General features: G+C 34.8%; 2 protein-coding genes across 2 annotated transcripts; both read left to right on the forward strand.

Annotated features, from left to right (window-relative positions):
- Nucleotides 1-83: 83 nt before the first annotated feature.
- LOC117123522 (40S ribosomal protein S19-like) lies at nt 84-1,802 on the forward strand. Its single transcript, XM_033269475.1, has 4 exons — nt 84-212; nt 338-507; nt 1,133-1,247; nt 1,642-1,802. Exons 1-4 carry the CDS (start codon nt 136-138, stop codon nt 1,721-1,723), a joined length of 444 nt encoding a protein of 147 aa, XP_033125366.1. The 5' UTR covers nt 84-135; the 3' UTR covers nt 1,724-1,802.
- A 2,074-nt stretch (nt 1,803-3,876) lies between these two features.
- LOC117123489 (porphobilinogen deaminase-like) lies at nt 3,877-14,746 on the forward strand. The gene is made up of 9 exons (XM_033269435.1): nt 3,877-4,057; nt 6,623-6,695; nt 7,503-7,686; nt 8,887-8,964; nt 9,982-10,057; nt 10,893-11,006; nt 11,339-11,551; nt 11,778-11,864; nt 13,423-14,746. Exons 1-9 carry the CDS (start codon nt 4,007-4,009, stop codon nt 13,765-13,767), a joined length of 1,221 nt encoding a protein of 406 aa, XP_033125326.1. The 5' UTR covers nt 3,877-4,006; the 3' UTR covers nt 13,768-14,746.
- Nucleotides 14,747-15,417: the final 671 nt, after the last annotated feature.

The following is a 15,417-nucleotide window of genomic DNA, read 5'->3' on the forward strand; positions in this document are numbered from 1 at the left end:
TGTCAATGATGATTCTTGTACAAAGAAAGCTGTGCACGTTTGTGAGTATTTTGGTTTGTAGGTAAATATAGTACGTTTTTACTGTACCATTGTTGATATCTTAAACTTAACTTTTTAATACTTTGTATTTTGTAGATGCCCGGTGGTGGATGTACAGTCAAGGACGTGGACCAGCATGAGTTTGTCAAGGCTCTTGCTGCCTTCTTCAAAAAGTAAATGTTATGGATTAGGAAATACATTTTCAGCTGAACTCCACTTGTAAAATAATACTAATAGTTTTCCACTCCATTTTCAGGTCTGGTAAAATAATACTAATAGTTTTCCACTGCATTTTCAGGTCTGGTAAAATGAAGATCCCTGATTGGGCAGACATGGTCAAGCTTGGTGTCCATAAGGAACTGTCTCCGTATGATGCCGATTGGTACTACATCAGAGCAGCATCAGTAGCTAGACACCTTTACATGAGAGGTGGTGTCGGTGTAGGTGGATTGACAAAGGTTTATGGAGGTAGGAAAGAGTTTTTTTTACATCGCTTCTAGTAATTTAAGGGTTACACAAGAATATATGTTATTACAATACTGTATATGATATAAACATGTAACTATAATTTCAGTGCCAAGAACAACAGTTAATGCAAAATGATAAAAGATGTGATGAAATCAGGAAAAAGATTTAAAAGTCAATTAAAAATAGTAGTTAATTCAATCATTTCACTTTCTTTTAATGCTACAAGTGCCAACAAGGTCACAAACACAATGAAACCAAAATTAAAACAATACAATGGTAACTATGTTACCCCACTATGGTCCAAATGACACGCATCCCCCAACCCTAATTGAACTATGCATCACAGGGTAAGCCATAGGGGTGTTATTCCACTAAGGTCCTAATGACATGCGTACCCCAGCCTTATGCGATCTATGCATTCCGGGGGGTAGGGATGCACTAAGGCCCTAGTGACCTGCTTACTAGGCATCACCGGGTATTTTGAAGGTTCCAAGTTGTTTACATATTGCAAATATTTCATTTAAAAAAATAATTAATTTTATGTGTTGAATGTGTGTTTATTTTTTGTCATTTACATGTAAACAGAGGTAATGAAGCAATATATTTTTATTTCAATATCGTTTAGGTCGTAAACGCAGGGGTACAAAGCCAAGTCATTTCTGCCGTGGCTCCAAAAGTGTTGCTCGTAATATCTGCAAGTCTTTAGAATCTATCAGAGTGGTAGAGAAAAAAGACAACAGGTTTGTAGTGGTATTTTCAGTTATGTTCATCCTAAAGTCCTCAATAAGATTTTTATCAATTTTCCACATTAATCATTTAAGTACAGTTTGAAATCAAATATATTGTATTCAATGGTTTAAAATGTTTTATAGATTTGAAATATATACTGTACAAGAAATGGAAAATGATATAAAATACTGTACTTGCTTTGATTTACTACAACCACTTGTATTTGGTTCAAGAATATTCTTAAACAACACAACATTATTTATGTATTGTAAATAAGGACAACACGTTTTTCTAAAAAAATATCTATCACTAGTAATAGTTTATCCTCATGCCAAGTTATTATTGGGTAATATTATTAACTGAATTAATGCTGAAAGTTTATAATTGTCTTCTTTTTGCTTGCAGTGGGCGTCGGTTGACAAGTCAGGGGCATCGAGATCTCAACAGAATAGCCGCGCAGGTGAAATCAAAGAATACACCAAAATAAAATAAAGCGTCATGTAGGAAGTAACGAATATAAGTTTTTGTGAATAATAAAAGGCAGAGAAAGTTGCCGTAACTGCAAATTCTATCAATGTGTTTATTTCTATCAGTTCGAGAAGCATATTCGTTTTTCAAACACTTTTCTTTCAATTCCCTTAGACAAGATGATGCATGTGTACCAGGTATTGTTAAATATAGATTTACGGTATCAGCGGGAGATCCAGGGGCACACAACATATCAGGGAAGAAGCCAATTTTTTTTTTTATCTTATCTTGGAACAAATAAAAAACAATAAATTAAAGGTGATCTAAAGTTATAGAAAGCCATACAAAATGTATTCATGATATTGTTTTAGGGCCTCTAGTAATATACTATACTACACACTTCCTCTCCCCAGACCCCATGACATGTTATGTCACTTTATCAGTTTAATGAGGAATGGGGATACTGCCTGTATATTCATGTAAAAACTAATCATTGGGGAAAAATGTACCTAGAGAGCAGTGCCATATCTAGAGGGTGCACGCTCCTCCAAAAATTACTCTCGCACGCCATCCCCCTCCCCGTCCAATTTCTAGATACGCCACTGCTAGAGAGAGAGACCCTAGGCACATTCCTAAGTCTGAATGTAATTTTCATATTGATTGCTTGAAATTTTAATTGATGTTCTTAGGCCAAATGTAAACATAATCTCTTTTTAATTGGATATAGAGAAACAAATAAAATACCGGGCACTTACTTATTCTAATAATTTTAGAGCAACGATAAAAAATGGGCAATTATTATAAAGGTAGACATAATTCAGTTGGAACAGAATTCACTCCTGTGTGTCTGTAATCGGTGCAAAATTGGATCTAAAAAATCCCAAGATAGGTTTAAAAATCACAAGATTCGCAAATTTCATGAATTAATATACATACAACCTCAACAAGCCTTCTACAACGTTTTATATCTTAAAACAAAATACTGTAGTTAGTGTCTGGATTTTCGAGATCGGTTACCGTCTGAACAAAATGTCAAGTTTGGGAGTAGTAAGTAGATGTCTGAATTAAAATTATATAAATAAAAAATGACATGGCAAAGTTTTCCAGTTAGTACTCGCACTTTTATACGAACCAAAAATAGTGGTTAATTTCTGCACATGTAAAGACCTGGTTACACTGACGATAACGATCAATGATAACAAACCAGTGTTCACATAGAAAATAAAAGAAATAAGCAGTTTTCGCACTAGCACGACAATTTGCACGATTTATCGTGTATACGATCAAAAATAATACAAATCAAATCATATAAACTCATATTCATGGGAAACGATAAAAAAAATCGTTTTTACAACTGTACTACAATTTTATCGTTTTTCCATGATTATGACGTCATTTGATTTGTCAAAATATGTTGTTATCCTATTCACGATAAATCGTCAGCAAATTGTGCTAGTGTGAAAACTTCTCGTACTGTATGTATTTCTTTTATTTCCTGTAGGAACAATTGTTTTTAGTTTGGTTTCGTCGTTCGATATCGATAAACAGGCCTTAAAAATTAAATATTTTTTTGTCTTTGAATCTGTCAAATAAAAAATAAATAAAAGCGTGTATTAACGGTGTCATTTCCTGGCATCTAGGTGCTATATTTTTGCTCAACTTAATTAACCCTTCACTCGGGCCAGAAGCAAACAACATCTGCCAACGGAGACCACAAGAAACTTAATTTAAAAATGGGGCGAACACAGGATTTGTCGGTATGGGGTAGGGGTGCGCGAGTCCATACCACCTCAGCCCCACCATGGTTGGTGATAACCTTTTGTGAAATTGTACTCTCATACCTTAAAAATACTGTTAATTGATATCAACAATACAGTACAACAATTATTTTTTCTAATTAGTGGGCGCGATCGCACTGTTTCCAGAAGCTGAAAATATCAAATGGTAAATTCGCTGCACCCAACAATTTCACCAGGGGTGGTACCAGTGGGGAGGGGGGGCAGTAGAGCTTGACATAAGAAGCGTTCGATTTGGGCGACGGACGACGCGACTCCATCCAGAACGGATTGCGTTTTCGCATGCGCAAATGTCTTTAGTCCTCGTTCCCCCCAAAGGAAAGTAAATCTGAACCATAGAGCTATTATATCTCTATGATCTGAACCTGCATAAATTAAAGGTCATTTGAATAAGGTCAGAGGCGGTGCCTTTAGACAGCACGTTGCCTGTTGCATGCACACCGTCTACAACAGCAGAAACTGCATCTAGGCCTAGGCTAGGAAAATAGACATAAACTGTGAAGAACATGGCAAGTGAAAGAAAGACATTGATCGTTGTTGGTTCGAGGAGAAGCGAGGTATGTTAATTCAGTTGTAGACCTAGGCTACTGGCCTCTCCTAGCTAGCCTGCCTACATAGCCTACATGAAGTAGGCAAGTGCACACGGCCTGAACAACGGGTGCGAGACGCCCATCTTTACTCGGGACTTCCTAAGCCTCCTTTCGGAGACACCCCTTAATTTGATTTAATGCAAATTGGTTTCTGTTTGAAGATGTACGCTAAGCTAGATGGGTGCTATATTAAAGTTTCCTGGGTATACGACATCCACGAATTATTTTTAAAATTGTGAGCAGCTTTTTCTATCACTGAACTGTGTGTGTTCGCTGAACCGTGAAGTTGTTATTATTCTATTTCAATGTTTCAACTGAATGTAGGGCTGAAATGCAAGTTATGAAAACGCATCGTCCTTGAACACTCAGACCTCCAGGGGTTTATAGGAGGTCGAGATCCATGAAAAGTCATATAAAGATGTGTGTTACCCACATACAGTATTTATATTTGCACAAGTAATAAAATTGTTTATTGAGTAGTAATCTCACTGATAAACAATTGTACTACATTCGGCTGGTGCATATGGACTTCTATTTAGAGACATAATTACATTATTTTCTTTCCAAAAAACTTAGTAAATGTTAACTAGCATCTCATATCGACTTTTGAATGGTGAAAATCGGCTCAGTATAACCCATTTTACCGAGTACAAAATTTAAGTTAATAGAACATGTTGCTGTTACATCTTCTAGTTTTCCCCCACCGTAGTATTTAGGTACACTAATTTTGCTGAGAGTTCTGCTTGAACAATTTTGTGTAACTTTTGGTATCTGCGCATGACATCTTTCCATTGCAGGATTTATTTGTGTTGAGAAGTTGAGCATAATCTCGGAAGAGAAGCTGGCAGCTGACTCTCTGGAGTTTTTTTTTTTTTTTTTTTTTTTGGTTTTTAAGCTGCTGGCACCTAGCTATTGTAGTCTTGCTTGATTTTGTATTGTATTGCCTTTTTTTTTTAATCTTAAAATAAATGAATGAAATGAGTGTTTGGAAAATTTGAATTGTTTCTTTTGTAAATTTTCTGTCAAATTAATGGTCGGATTTATGTATCTTCTATTTGATTAGTAAATAATTGTTAGATAGGATGATTTATATGAAAGAATGGTAGTGGTTGTGGTGCTGTTCTTTATATTCGAAAATGGAGACCTGCATATGAAAACGGAAAACTCAAAACAGAACCATTTATATTTTATGCAAAGTCGAATAAAAAAGGCCAAAGCCGTGCTCTAATTAAAGAACATTAACAATAATAATAATAATGATAATAATAACATTAATAGGATTGAATATGCCAACAATTAAGATGTTAAATAAATTATATTAACTGTCATCTAATTTTTATCTTTACTAACCACTTCTTATTTTATAAAATTTTTGTTTATTAGTGACAAAGAACAAATAATTTAATAAAATAAAGGAAAAAGCAAGATTGATTTAGATTCATCTACTCCCTTGGGCAGAGTTCCACAATTTGGTTCCTCTGAATTTGAACATCCTTCTGCCTGACTGTTGTTTCTGAATAGGAACCTTCAAGTTACCTCTAGTACTTCCCCTAGTATTGTGAGAATGAAATCTGCCCAATGGAGTAAAGGCGTCAGAAAGGTAGTGCGGGACATGTAATAAATACTAGAAGCACTACAAACATCTTTGCTTTACAATGGTACCAAACACTTTATTCTAATCGGGTTACAATCTGTGACCCCTAACAGTAAAATAAAAGTGACTCACTTTTGTTGTGTTTTACGCATATTCATACAATGAAACTGAGATAACCGCGTTTTAGTATACAATATGAGGTCAATGAGAATAAGTCACATTGTAGCAAAACACTTACAGTCCAGACTGAATATGGTGTTAAAATTGTTAGTACGTGTTGGTAATTACCCCATCTGAAACACGGAGATTACCCCAAACTGAAACACAGAGATCTCCGTGTTTGGTGGTCAAGTGTTGCGTTACCAAACACGGAGATTTCTGTGTTTGGCGGGCAGAGTGTTAAGCCGTTGGTTCCGTGTTCATATTTGGCCTGATGAGCATGGTAAATAAAGCAGTGCTGTACATCTTCGGAAAAGAGTAGGGGATTTTCTTCCAGTGTACTCCCACTAAATGTAGAAGGACCCACTGACATTTGTGGGTTATCCTTGGTGTTTACACCAAATATATCCATTCATCCATTAACCTCTAGAATTAAATTGTCAAATAATTGTCAATACTAACTTCATTGTGTAAATTCCATCCATCAAAATATTTACCGCTTCATAAATTAACTCTTGTAAAGTTTTTGCACCAAGGAAATCAATGGGGCATCATGATTTTCCAATGGGGAGTGCCAGTGTCCCTAAAGAGTTTGTGAGGTTGATGTTCAGACCAGACCTGACCAGAAGCTGCACAAAACCCTTCAGAGAGGGTGGAGGGAGCAAATCCCCTTTAGCTTTATTGAGGATAGAAGTGTCCCTGTCCGGCACACCACTCTTGCCACCACTGAAGCAAACCTTCAAAAACTGATTTACTATTGTTTATATTGTCATTTTTAGCTTGCAATGATACAGACAAAGAAAGTAATAAGTGCTTTGAAGGAAGTTGATCCTGAGATGGAATATCAGATTGGTAAGATGTGGTACTATCAGTAATTAATTATTATTATGTTAATTTTTTTTATTAGAATTTTTATTGTTTCAATTTGATATTTGTTGAATTCAGACAATTGACTAAACTACAAATTTTGCTAATTCAAACAAAATACATTACATAAATATAGGCAGGGGCCTGGAAAAAATATTTTTGTCCCTCAAAACCATGAAAATTATCTTGATCAAATGCCTGCAGCACCAAATGTTATCTTTACACTATTTAGTAGTTTGGAGCAAGCATAAATATTAAATTTAATTACCTGTATGCATTATGTTGTAATTTGTAAAAAAAAAAAAAAAAAAATTCTAAAATGTATCCAGGGTAATGGTCAATGCCTCCGACCATAGGTCAAACACTTTTTCCAGCCCTGAATATAGGCTAGGAGTTGTGTTTATGAAGCAAATATTTCTCTGATATATATCACTGAGGCTATAGTTTAATTTTAACAAACATGACCCATTTTTTAATTTGAGCTATATGCAATTATTTTCATTTACACCCGAAGTCCACATAAAATATAGAAAATTCAGGAATATAAAATTTGAGAACTATTATTACTATTTATTTTTATTGAATGTTGTAATTTGTACGTGCAATTTTTATTATTTGATTTAATTAAAATATTGTACTTATTTTTATCTTTGTAATAATGGGTTTTGATGTACAGCGCATTGATCTTTTTTGTAAAGGCGCTATATAAATGCTTTTTAATAATAATAATAATTATAATTATTATGTTTGGTTGTCATAAATATTAATTTTAATGCTGGATTGTCATTTTAGAAACCATGGAAACCATAGGTGATAAGATCCAGGATAAAGCATTGTCTAAAATAGGACAGACAAACCTTTTCACAAAGGAATTAGAACAAGCATTAGCAGATAAACATGTCGACATGATTGTGCACTCTTTCAAGGATTTACCAACGACACTTCCTGATGGCATGGTCATAGCTTCTGTGATCAAGTAAGTATGGGATGACCATAGAGGTATACAATTTGACCAAGGACTTTTAACTGTCACCAGGATAGGAAGCTGAAGTTAAAAACTTGTGAAACTCATGATTTAATTCGTTTGGGAAAGGACCTATATAGAGCTTACTACATGTTAGCTACGAGTGAGGTACGACCTTACGGAGTTGGTTACGAGTTATGCTACGAATTATGCCGAGCAAAGCACCGAGTTTACTACAAGATTATTACAGGCTTAACCAGTTTGTACCGAATTAGATATGAGTTAGGTACGAGCATTCCAATCAAATGTTCCTGGTGATCGTAACCAACTCGGTGTGCTCGTACTCATTTCGAGGGGCTCGCATCAAACTTGTGGATTACAAAACAGCCAACGAGTATCCCGAGTTAGGTAGGACTACCCCGAATACTGTACGAGTTACTACAAGTCCTTCAGGTTTACTACGAGTTGTCAACTCGTCGCACTCATTTTCAAGCATGTTCAAAATTAGCGCCACAAGTTCTGAGCTGCTATGAGTAGGTACGAGTTCTCCCCAAGTTTCCCGAACCATCTACAAGTTTTTTCCGAGTTGCAGTATTATGTGTGGCGTATCTAGGAGTCTTTAAATAGAAGAGGGGGGGGGTGGTTGGCTGATGGGGAGCACAAAGGTCACATGGGGGGGGCTCGAGGATAAGATAAAGGGCTCTAAGTCGCAAAATAAGGTAATTTTATGTGATACGCTGCTGAGTATTATTACCTCTGCCAAGGAGGTTATGTATTCACCCCGTCCATCAATCAATGTCTGTTAGAAAGACTATGCAAAACCTAAGGGATGATGATCATAAAATTGAGTGGAATAGCACATAATAATATAAGAAAGAGGTGATTAAATTTTAGAAAGAAAGCACAAGGTCAAGGTCACTGAAATTTGACCTTTTTTCCTTGAACTTACCCTCGAGTATTAAAGAAAATAATAGAATCACCCATAACCCCGCGGCCTGTGTATTGTTCATTATTCAGGCACAGGTGACTGCTCTAGTTTTATTATGGAAAATCTACTGTACACATATAACTACTATATTCCTAATTTTTTTTTTTTATCTTAAATGTTATTCATGAATACAAATAAAATTTTCAAAATTTGGATTAATAATCAGTATGTTAATTATTTTGTTAGTTGTGTTAATTTTTTCTGATGTAACATCTTATTACAAGGAGAGATGATCCCCATGATGCTGTAGTTTTTCATCCTAAGCATGCTGGGAAGACTTTGCGAACTTTACCTACAGGCAGGTAAGTCCTCTAAATATTCCCATGTTATATATACTGTATGTCAAATTTGTATCTCTACCAAGATCAGCCATTGTCTCCCACAGCATTGTTGTTTTTTCAGTACTTTCAGCCATTTAATCTATGTATATATTTTTGTTTTGTAGTGTCAACCGATATATGAAATATTTTTACTTGTGTAGCATATTAATGTAGCTGCCAATATATTTTTTTTTTATTGGAATGTTATTGTTTAAACCTCCATTCCCTGCAAAATTTCACTAAACGTCGATGATACGATCTTGAGCACTAAATAAAGTGCACCCTCTCTAATGAGATTAGTTTTTATACCTCGCACACTGCAGTCGATTAGGCCTTTAGATTATGTTTATTTAATTGTCACAATCTCAGTCAGAATCGTTTTTAACAACTTTGTTCAAAATAATTCAAATAAAATTTCATATATGACAATGCTAGCAACGGAAAATATCATTTTTATATCTTGTTATACAGAACCTAAAATACGAGGTAAGGCTAGGCATAACCTAGCAGTGTTGCTAGGCTAATGTTTCCGGTGCCTGCTACATTTCTTAACCAATAGATTAGACCTATCGCATAATCAAATGTAGGAAATTCATCTGCTTTTATTTTTTGTGGAACATAAGAGTCAAATTTGAGTTTTAATTTTGCTTTCTTTTTTTCATGCTTAGGAATATACTGTTGAACTTCACTAAGTCGAATCCAAAATGGAATGGAAACATTGTTCGACTTAGATAAAATTTGTCTTACAGAATGTTAATTAATGGAAAACACAACAATTTGACATGTAAAATAACATCATCTTAGAAATTATTGGAGTTTTACTGTATTTATAAATCTTTCTAATATACTGTATATATCAAAATCAGATTTTTCTTAAAAAATGAAATTTTGCTGGGAATGGGGCTGAGGAAACAGAGAGTATAAGGAATCTCATAGTTGTTTGTGATAGCATTTCACATATTAATTGAAAAAATATTTACTTGTAGTTTTTTCTTTCAGTGTTCTAGGGACAAGTTCCGTAAGGAGAAGAGCACAATTAAAGAGATGTTATCCGAACTTAGCTTTTAAAGATGTTGTATCCTTTTACTTGTTTTTTTTTTTTTTGTGTTCATTTTCCTTATATTTTTTATCATCATTTTTGTCTTTTTCATCATCACCATCACTATTGACATCATCATCTAAACAAAATTATCATCATTAATGCAATGAATATATAACACATTATTATTATTATTATTATTATTATTATTATGTAACATTCCTGTAATTAGAGGAAATCAGTTCATTTTGGATTTAATAGAATATTTCTGAAAATTTTCTTTTGGTTAATCCAGTTTTTGTTTTTTTTGTAAGAAAATTTTTATTTCTACTTTCTGACTTAACATGTTTCGCCTCCTTGCAAGAGGCATCGTCAAAAGTGAAGCAAAAAATAGGTGGGCTATTAACCAAAATGTCATTTGAAGGTCCATGGGCCAAAAACTATTCATTTCACAGTTTGGTAACTCAAAACTATGTATCAAATAAATAATATTCATTTATAAAAGAAGTGAAAATATATCGTCATTGCAAAAGAAATCTGACCTTTGTATAGAGGTTGAAGCTCAAGAGTGACTTGAGGTAACTCTATTCAGAAACGAATAACACACTGATTGTCATCGGGATTAAGAGCCAGAATGTATCACCCATGTTAGGCCTAATAATTATTATTTCACCGTGATATTGACTCCAAACAATGACCGAAATTCGGTAACCATAACCGTAAGTAAAAAAAAAAACTACTAAAAAAAAAAATGACAACTTGATTAATATACCTGTAATTGTTACTTTTTATTATAGCAAGCAACAGCATTAAAATATGCATTACTAAGAACATACTTATTATTCTATTGCTTCCTTATCTGTTTACACAGCGAGGTAATCTTAATACTCGTTTGCGTAAATTGGATGAGGCAGATGACTACAGCGCCCTCATATTAGCCAAGGCAGGTCTCGAACGAATGGGATGGAATTCACGAATTAATCAGGTAGTGCATATAATCATTATGATAATAATTATAAGGAGGACAAAAAAATTGTGGTAAATCATTATGATAATAATTATAAGAAGGACAAAAAAATTGTGGTACCCAAGCACCACCTACCTCACTTCTACCAATTATGATTATGGCAACAAGGTGGTTGGAAATGGCACTTACAGCCTTGACTTTTAATACTGTATAATTTCCTTTTTCTCTCCACTTTTTTTTTTTTTATAATTTTAAAATATTTAGGGTGGCCCGGGCTGGCTGTACACATTTTACCAATTAAAAGTATTTACATAAACAATACAGCTAATTACAGTGATTATGGTTGGCAGGTTCTAGGACCAAATGAGTGCATGTACTCGGTAAGTCAAGGAGCGATAGCCATCGAGGTCAGATCAGATGATAATAAAATGATTGAATTTCTGTCAAAACTCCACCACATGGATTCGTTACTAGAGTGTATAGCTGAGCGTGCTCTGTTGCGTAAGCTGGAAGGGGGTTGTAGCGCCCCAGTTGGAGTCTATACTGATATCAAGGAAGGCCAGGTAAGGTTATAATTATTATCATTATCTCTTTTGTCATCATTATTACCAAAATATCTTTATAATTACCATCACTATAGTCATATTATCATTATAATTACTATTATCATCATCATTAGCACTATAATTAAAATAATCATCAATCCTAGCATCATTATCATCTTCAGTTATCATTATCATTTTAATTATCAGCATGATTATTTATCTTTTTATCTTTTCTTAACATCAGATGCATCTGACAGCTGCTGCACTGAGTCTAGATGGGTCAGAGTGCGTGAAGATGTCTATGAGCACAAGTATTGATTTAGATTGTCCTGTAAGTTGCTGGAATTATATTTTTCAAATAGTTCACCTCTTTTCATTGGATCTAATACTTTTACTATTGTTGTCAGCACAAACATAAACATCATTGAGCTCTGGCGTGGTGGTTACTGAAGAGGCTCGCCTTCCAATATGAAGGTCTTGAGTTCAACTCAGGATCCGAAGGCCTTCATGATAACCATCTCTATTTTTCTGCATCATTGGATAGAGAAATGATGAAATATGAAAGCGATAACTATTCTAGGGGTGGGGGGAGGCAGGGGAGTGCAGACAATGCGATCGCACCCCCTTAATTTGTATTAGGAAAAATAATTGTTTTGTTAATATGAATTACTGGTAATATTTTTTTTAAGGTATGTGAGGGCAATTTTCGAGAACTTAGAGGTCCATATTCCCAAAATTTTCGGCCCCAACCATGGTGGGGCCGAGGTGGTATGATCCCTCATGCACCCCCTATCACCAAATCCTGCATCTGCCATAATCATTACAAGGGTCCTAAGTCTCTTGTGGGTTTTGGGAGTCTTCTAGAAATTGGAACAGATTCTGCACCGCGACCAAGCAAGAATCACCTGGTAATAACCCCACGTCTCTCAAAGTTCAGCTGGTGATGGTATTACCATGTACAGCAAAATATAATTAGATGTCAGGGGTCCCAAGTTGAAGAAGTCCATTCACAGGAGATTTTGTCGGGAACCTTTGGCCGTCTGAATTTAGAGCGTGCATTGCGTTGCAGCCAATACGCAACTACTCATAATATCAAATACTTGAAATTTAATGATCAAACAAACAGTACAATTGCTCTTCTTTTCTTTTTTATTTACACAATGTAAATTAATACCATGAAATTACATAAATTGCCCTTTTTTTCTAGAATCTACTACTCTATAGTAATCCTAGTCTACATTATTCCGTAATTTACACATCATTTTTTCACTTCTTTTCTGGCATCTGTTAGTTTAATATTGTATTCAATAGTAGTAGCTTTTTTGCAGCTGAGAAAAGTGTGGAATTTGGATGCAGTTCATGCATGGCAGTCATAAGCAAGTCTGTAAGCATAAAAATGACGAAAATATTATTTCAAAATGTATGTAATCGGTAGCGGTAGTGGTAGAAAAAAGTAGGTTTACGGTAGCACGGTAGATCGTCGCTAAAAACGGTAGACTACCACAAGTAGCGGTAGACTTGGGACGTCTGAGATGTGCAGGAAAGCTCATTTAACCAGATCTTACAGAGGTAGGTTCATCTTGGAACACCTACTGTTGCCGCATAGTGAGTAAACAAAGGCTGGAATGGGGTTTTGTCATCAGAATTCCAGCCTGCAAACTACCCAGGCAGCTCAATCACAATGATTTAGCATACCATCCAATGAGATCTCTCATCTTGAAGCCTTATATACACAAAATGTTTGTCCATCTGTTTATAAATATCATAATTATTATACACAAGTTTCATGTGTTGTAGCAAACTTGTTTAAGGATACTTAGGATTATTTATTGGGATTTTTAAGAATTTGCTTTTATATGTCTTGTCTTATCTTTCTTTTTTTTTTCAAGGAAAAGCAAGAATCCGGCAGTAAACAACTGTTCTCCGGTATAGTGGCTCACAATAAGCCCGTCGAACCACTAAAAGTTGCGGAGGAATCTGGCAGTCAGCAATTGTTTTCCGGTATAATGGCCCACAGTAAGCCTGTCGGACCAGTAAAAGCTGTGGAGGAATTCGGCAGTCAGCAATTGTTCTCCGGTATAGTGGCCCACGGTAAACCTGTCGGACCACTAAAAGCTGCGGAGGATTTGGGCAGAGATCTTGCCATCAAAATCCTTGAAAATGGAGGCAGGGAGATTTTGCATGCAGCTCATGAAGAAATTCAACATCATCATCATCAGGTGAAGATATGGTAGAGTATCATCTTGGACAATCAAAGATTAAAACATTTGAATAATATGTGCACATGGAAGATGTTTTTCTGCATGCTGTTAACCAAGAGCTTGGTCAATTTGTACTATAGATTATTAATCGCTTGAGACTAATCATACTGTACTCACCAAAGACTTTGGGCAATTTGTACCATGGATTATTGACCCCTTAGACTAACCATTCTGTACTCATCAAAAGTATTGGACAATTTGTACCATGGATTATCGATCCTTTGGGCTAATACTGTACACATCAAAGACGTTCGTCAATTTGTACCATGGATTATTGATCCCTTGGACTAATCATTCTGTACTCATCAAAGATATTGGACAATTTGTACCATGGATTATCGATCCCTTGGGCTAATACTGTACACATCAAAGACGTTCGTCAATTTGTACCATGGATTATTGATCCCTTGGACTAATCATACTGTACTCATCAAAGACTTTGGACAATTTGTACCATGATCCCTCAATATTGTGATTTGTTCAAACTATGGATTAATATGATCCATATATTTTATGGATTCTACTAAACACCACAAATATAACAATGTTCACTGATTTTAACCAGAAATTGAACAATTATCGCTAAAAAAGTTAGTTTTTATATTAAACAATTTTACTCTCGGGTGGTAGAATTTTAAATATTTTCACCACCGTGTGGTTCCATGTGGTGTTTAATGAAAAATGTACAATGGACTTTTAATATTGCGGACTATTATTGTTATCTGATGGATGATCTGTTTGATGGGATAGCAGATCCATTTATAAGTAATACAAAGTATATTCTTCTTTCACTGCTTAAATTTCCATGATGTAATATGAGACAACCTGTGTTGTTTTTGCTGTTGTTGTTGCTGCTGTTGCTGCCGTTGTTGTTGCTGCTGTTGCTGCTGCTGTTTGTTGTTGCTGCTGCTGCTACTGTTGTTGCTACTGTTGTTACTGCTGCTACTGTTGTTACTGCTGCTGCTGCTGTTACTGTTGTTGCTGCTATCACTGCTGCTGTTGTTGATGCTGCTGCTGCTGTTGCTGCTGCTGTTGTTGCTGCTGTTATTGTTGCTGTGTTGCTGTCTTTATCAAGATTATTAATATTTTTTTAAATATTTTTGAAAGCTTCACTTGATATATGTGATGTCCAATTTGCATACGGTCATCATTTTGTATAAGTACTGCAAATGCATCTATGAAATATAACAAGGCATTCCAAATTTGTTTGTATGCTGCTTGAAGAATGTTGAAAATGAATAAAAATAATGAATAGGCTTTCATTTATTTATTTTTACATGTTCTAGTGAAAAAAAATATATATTAAGATATGTAATACTACAGTTTTTATATTGTTATTATATTCTATCATAACCAAATTTCTTGGTGTTGAATTACAGTAAACAAATAAAAAGGTGCTACATAAGTAATGCTATATACTATATATCTACTTTATTGTATTAATTACTCCTGCAATTATAATGTAGCATCTGTAAATGTAATCCAAGAAGCAGAAAAACAGAAATTGGATTTTTGATGTCCAATTTGTATTAAGGCCATCTTTTTTGTATAAGTCAATAAATTTTTAAGAATATCAATAAAATGTAACCAGGCATTCCAAATGTATGTCTGTTCCTTAAAAAA

Source organism: Anneissia japonica, unplaced genomic scaffold (genome assembly GCF_011630105.1).
Source record: "Anneissia japonica isolate Jap-2015-1 unplaced genomic scaffold, ASM1163010v1 scaffold287717_len1600092_cov198, whole genome shotgun sequence".
NCBI lineage: Eukaryota > Metazoa > Echinodermata > Crinoidea > Comatulida > Comatulidae > Anneissia > Anneissia japonica.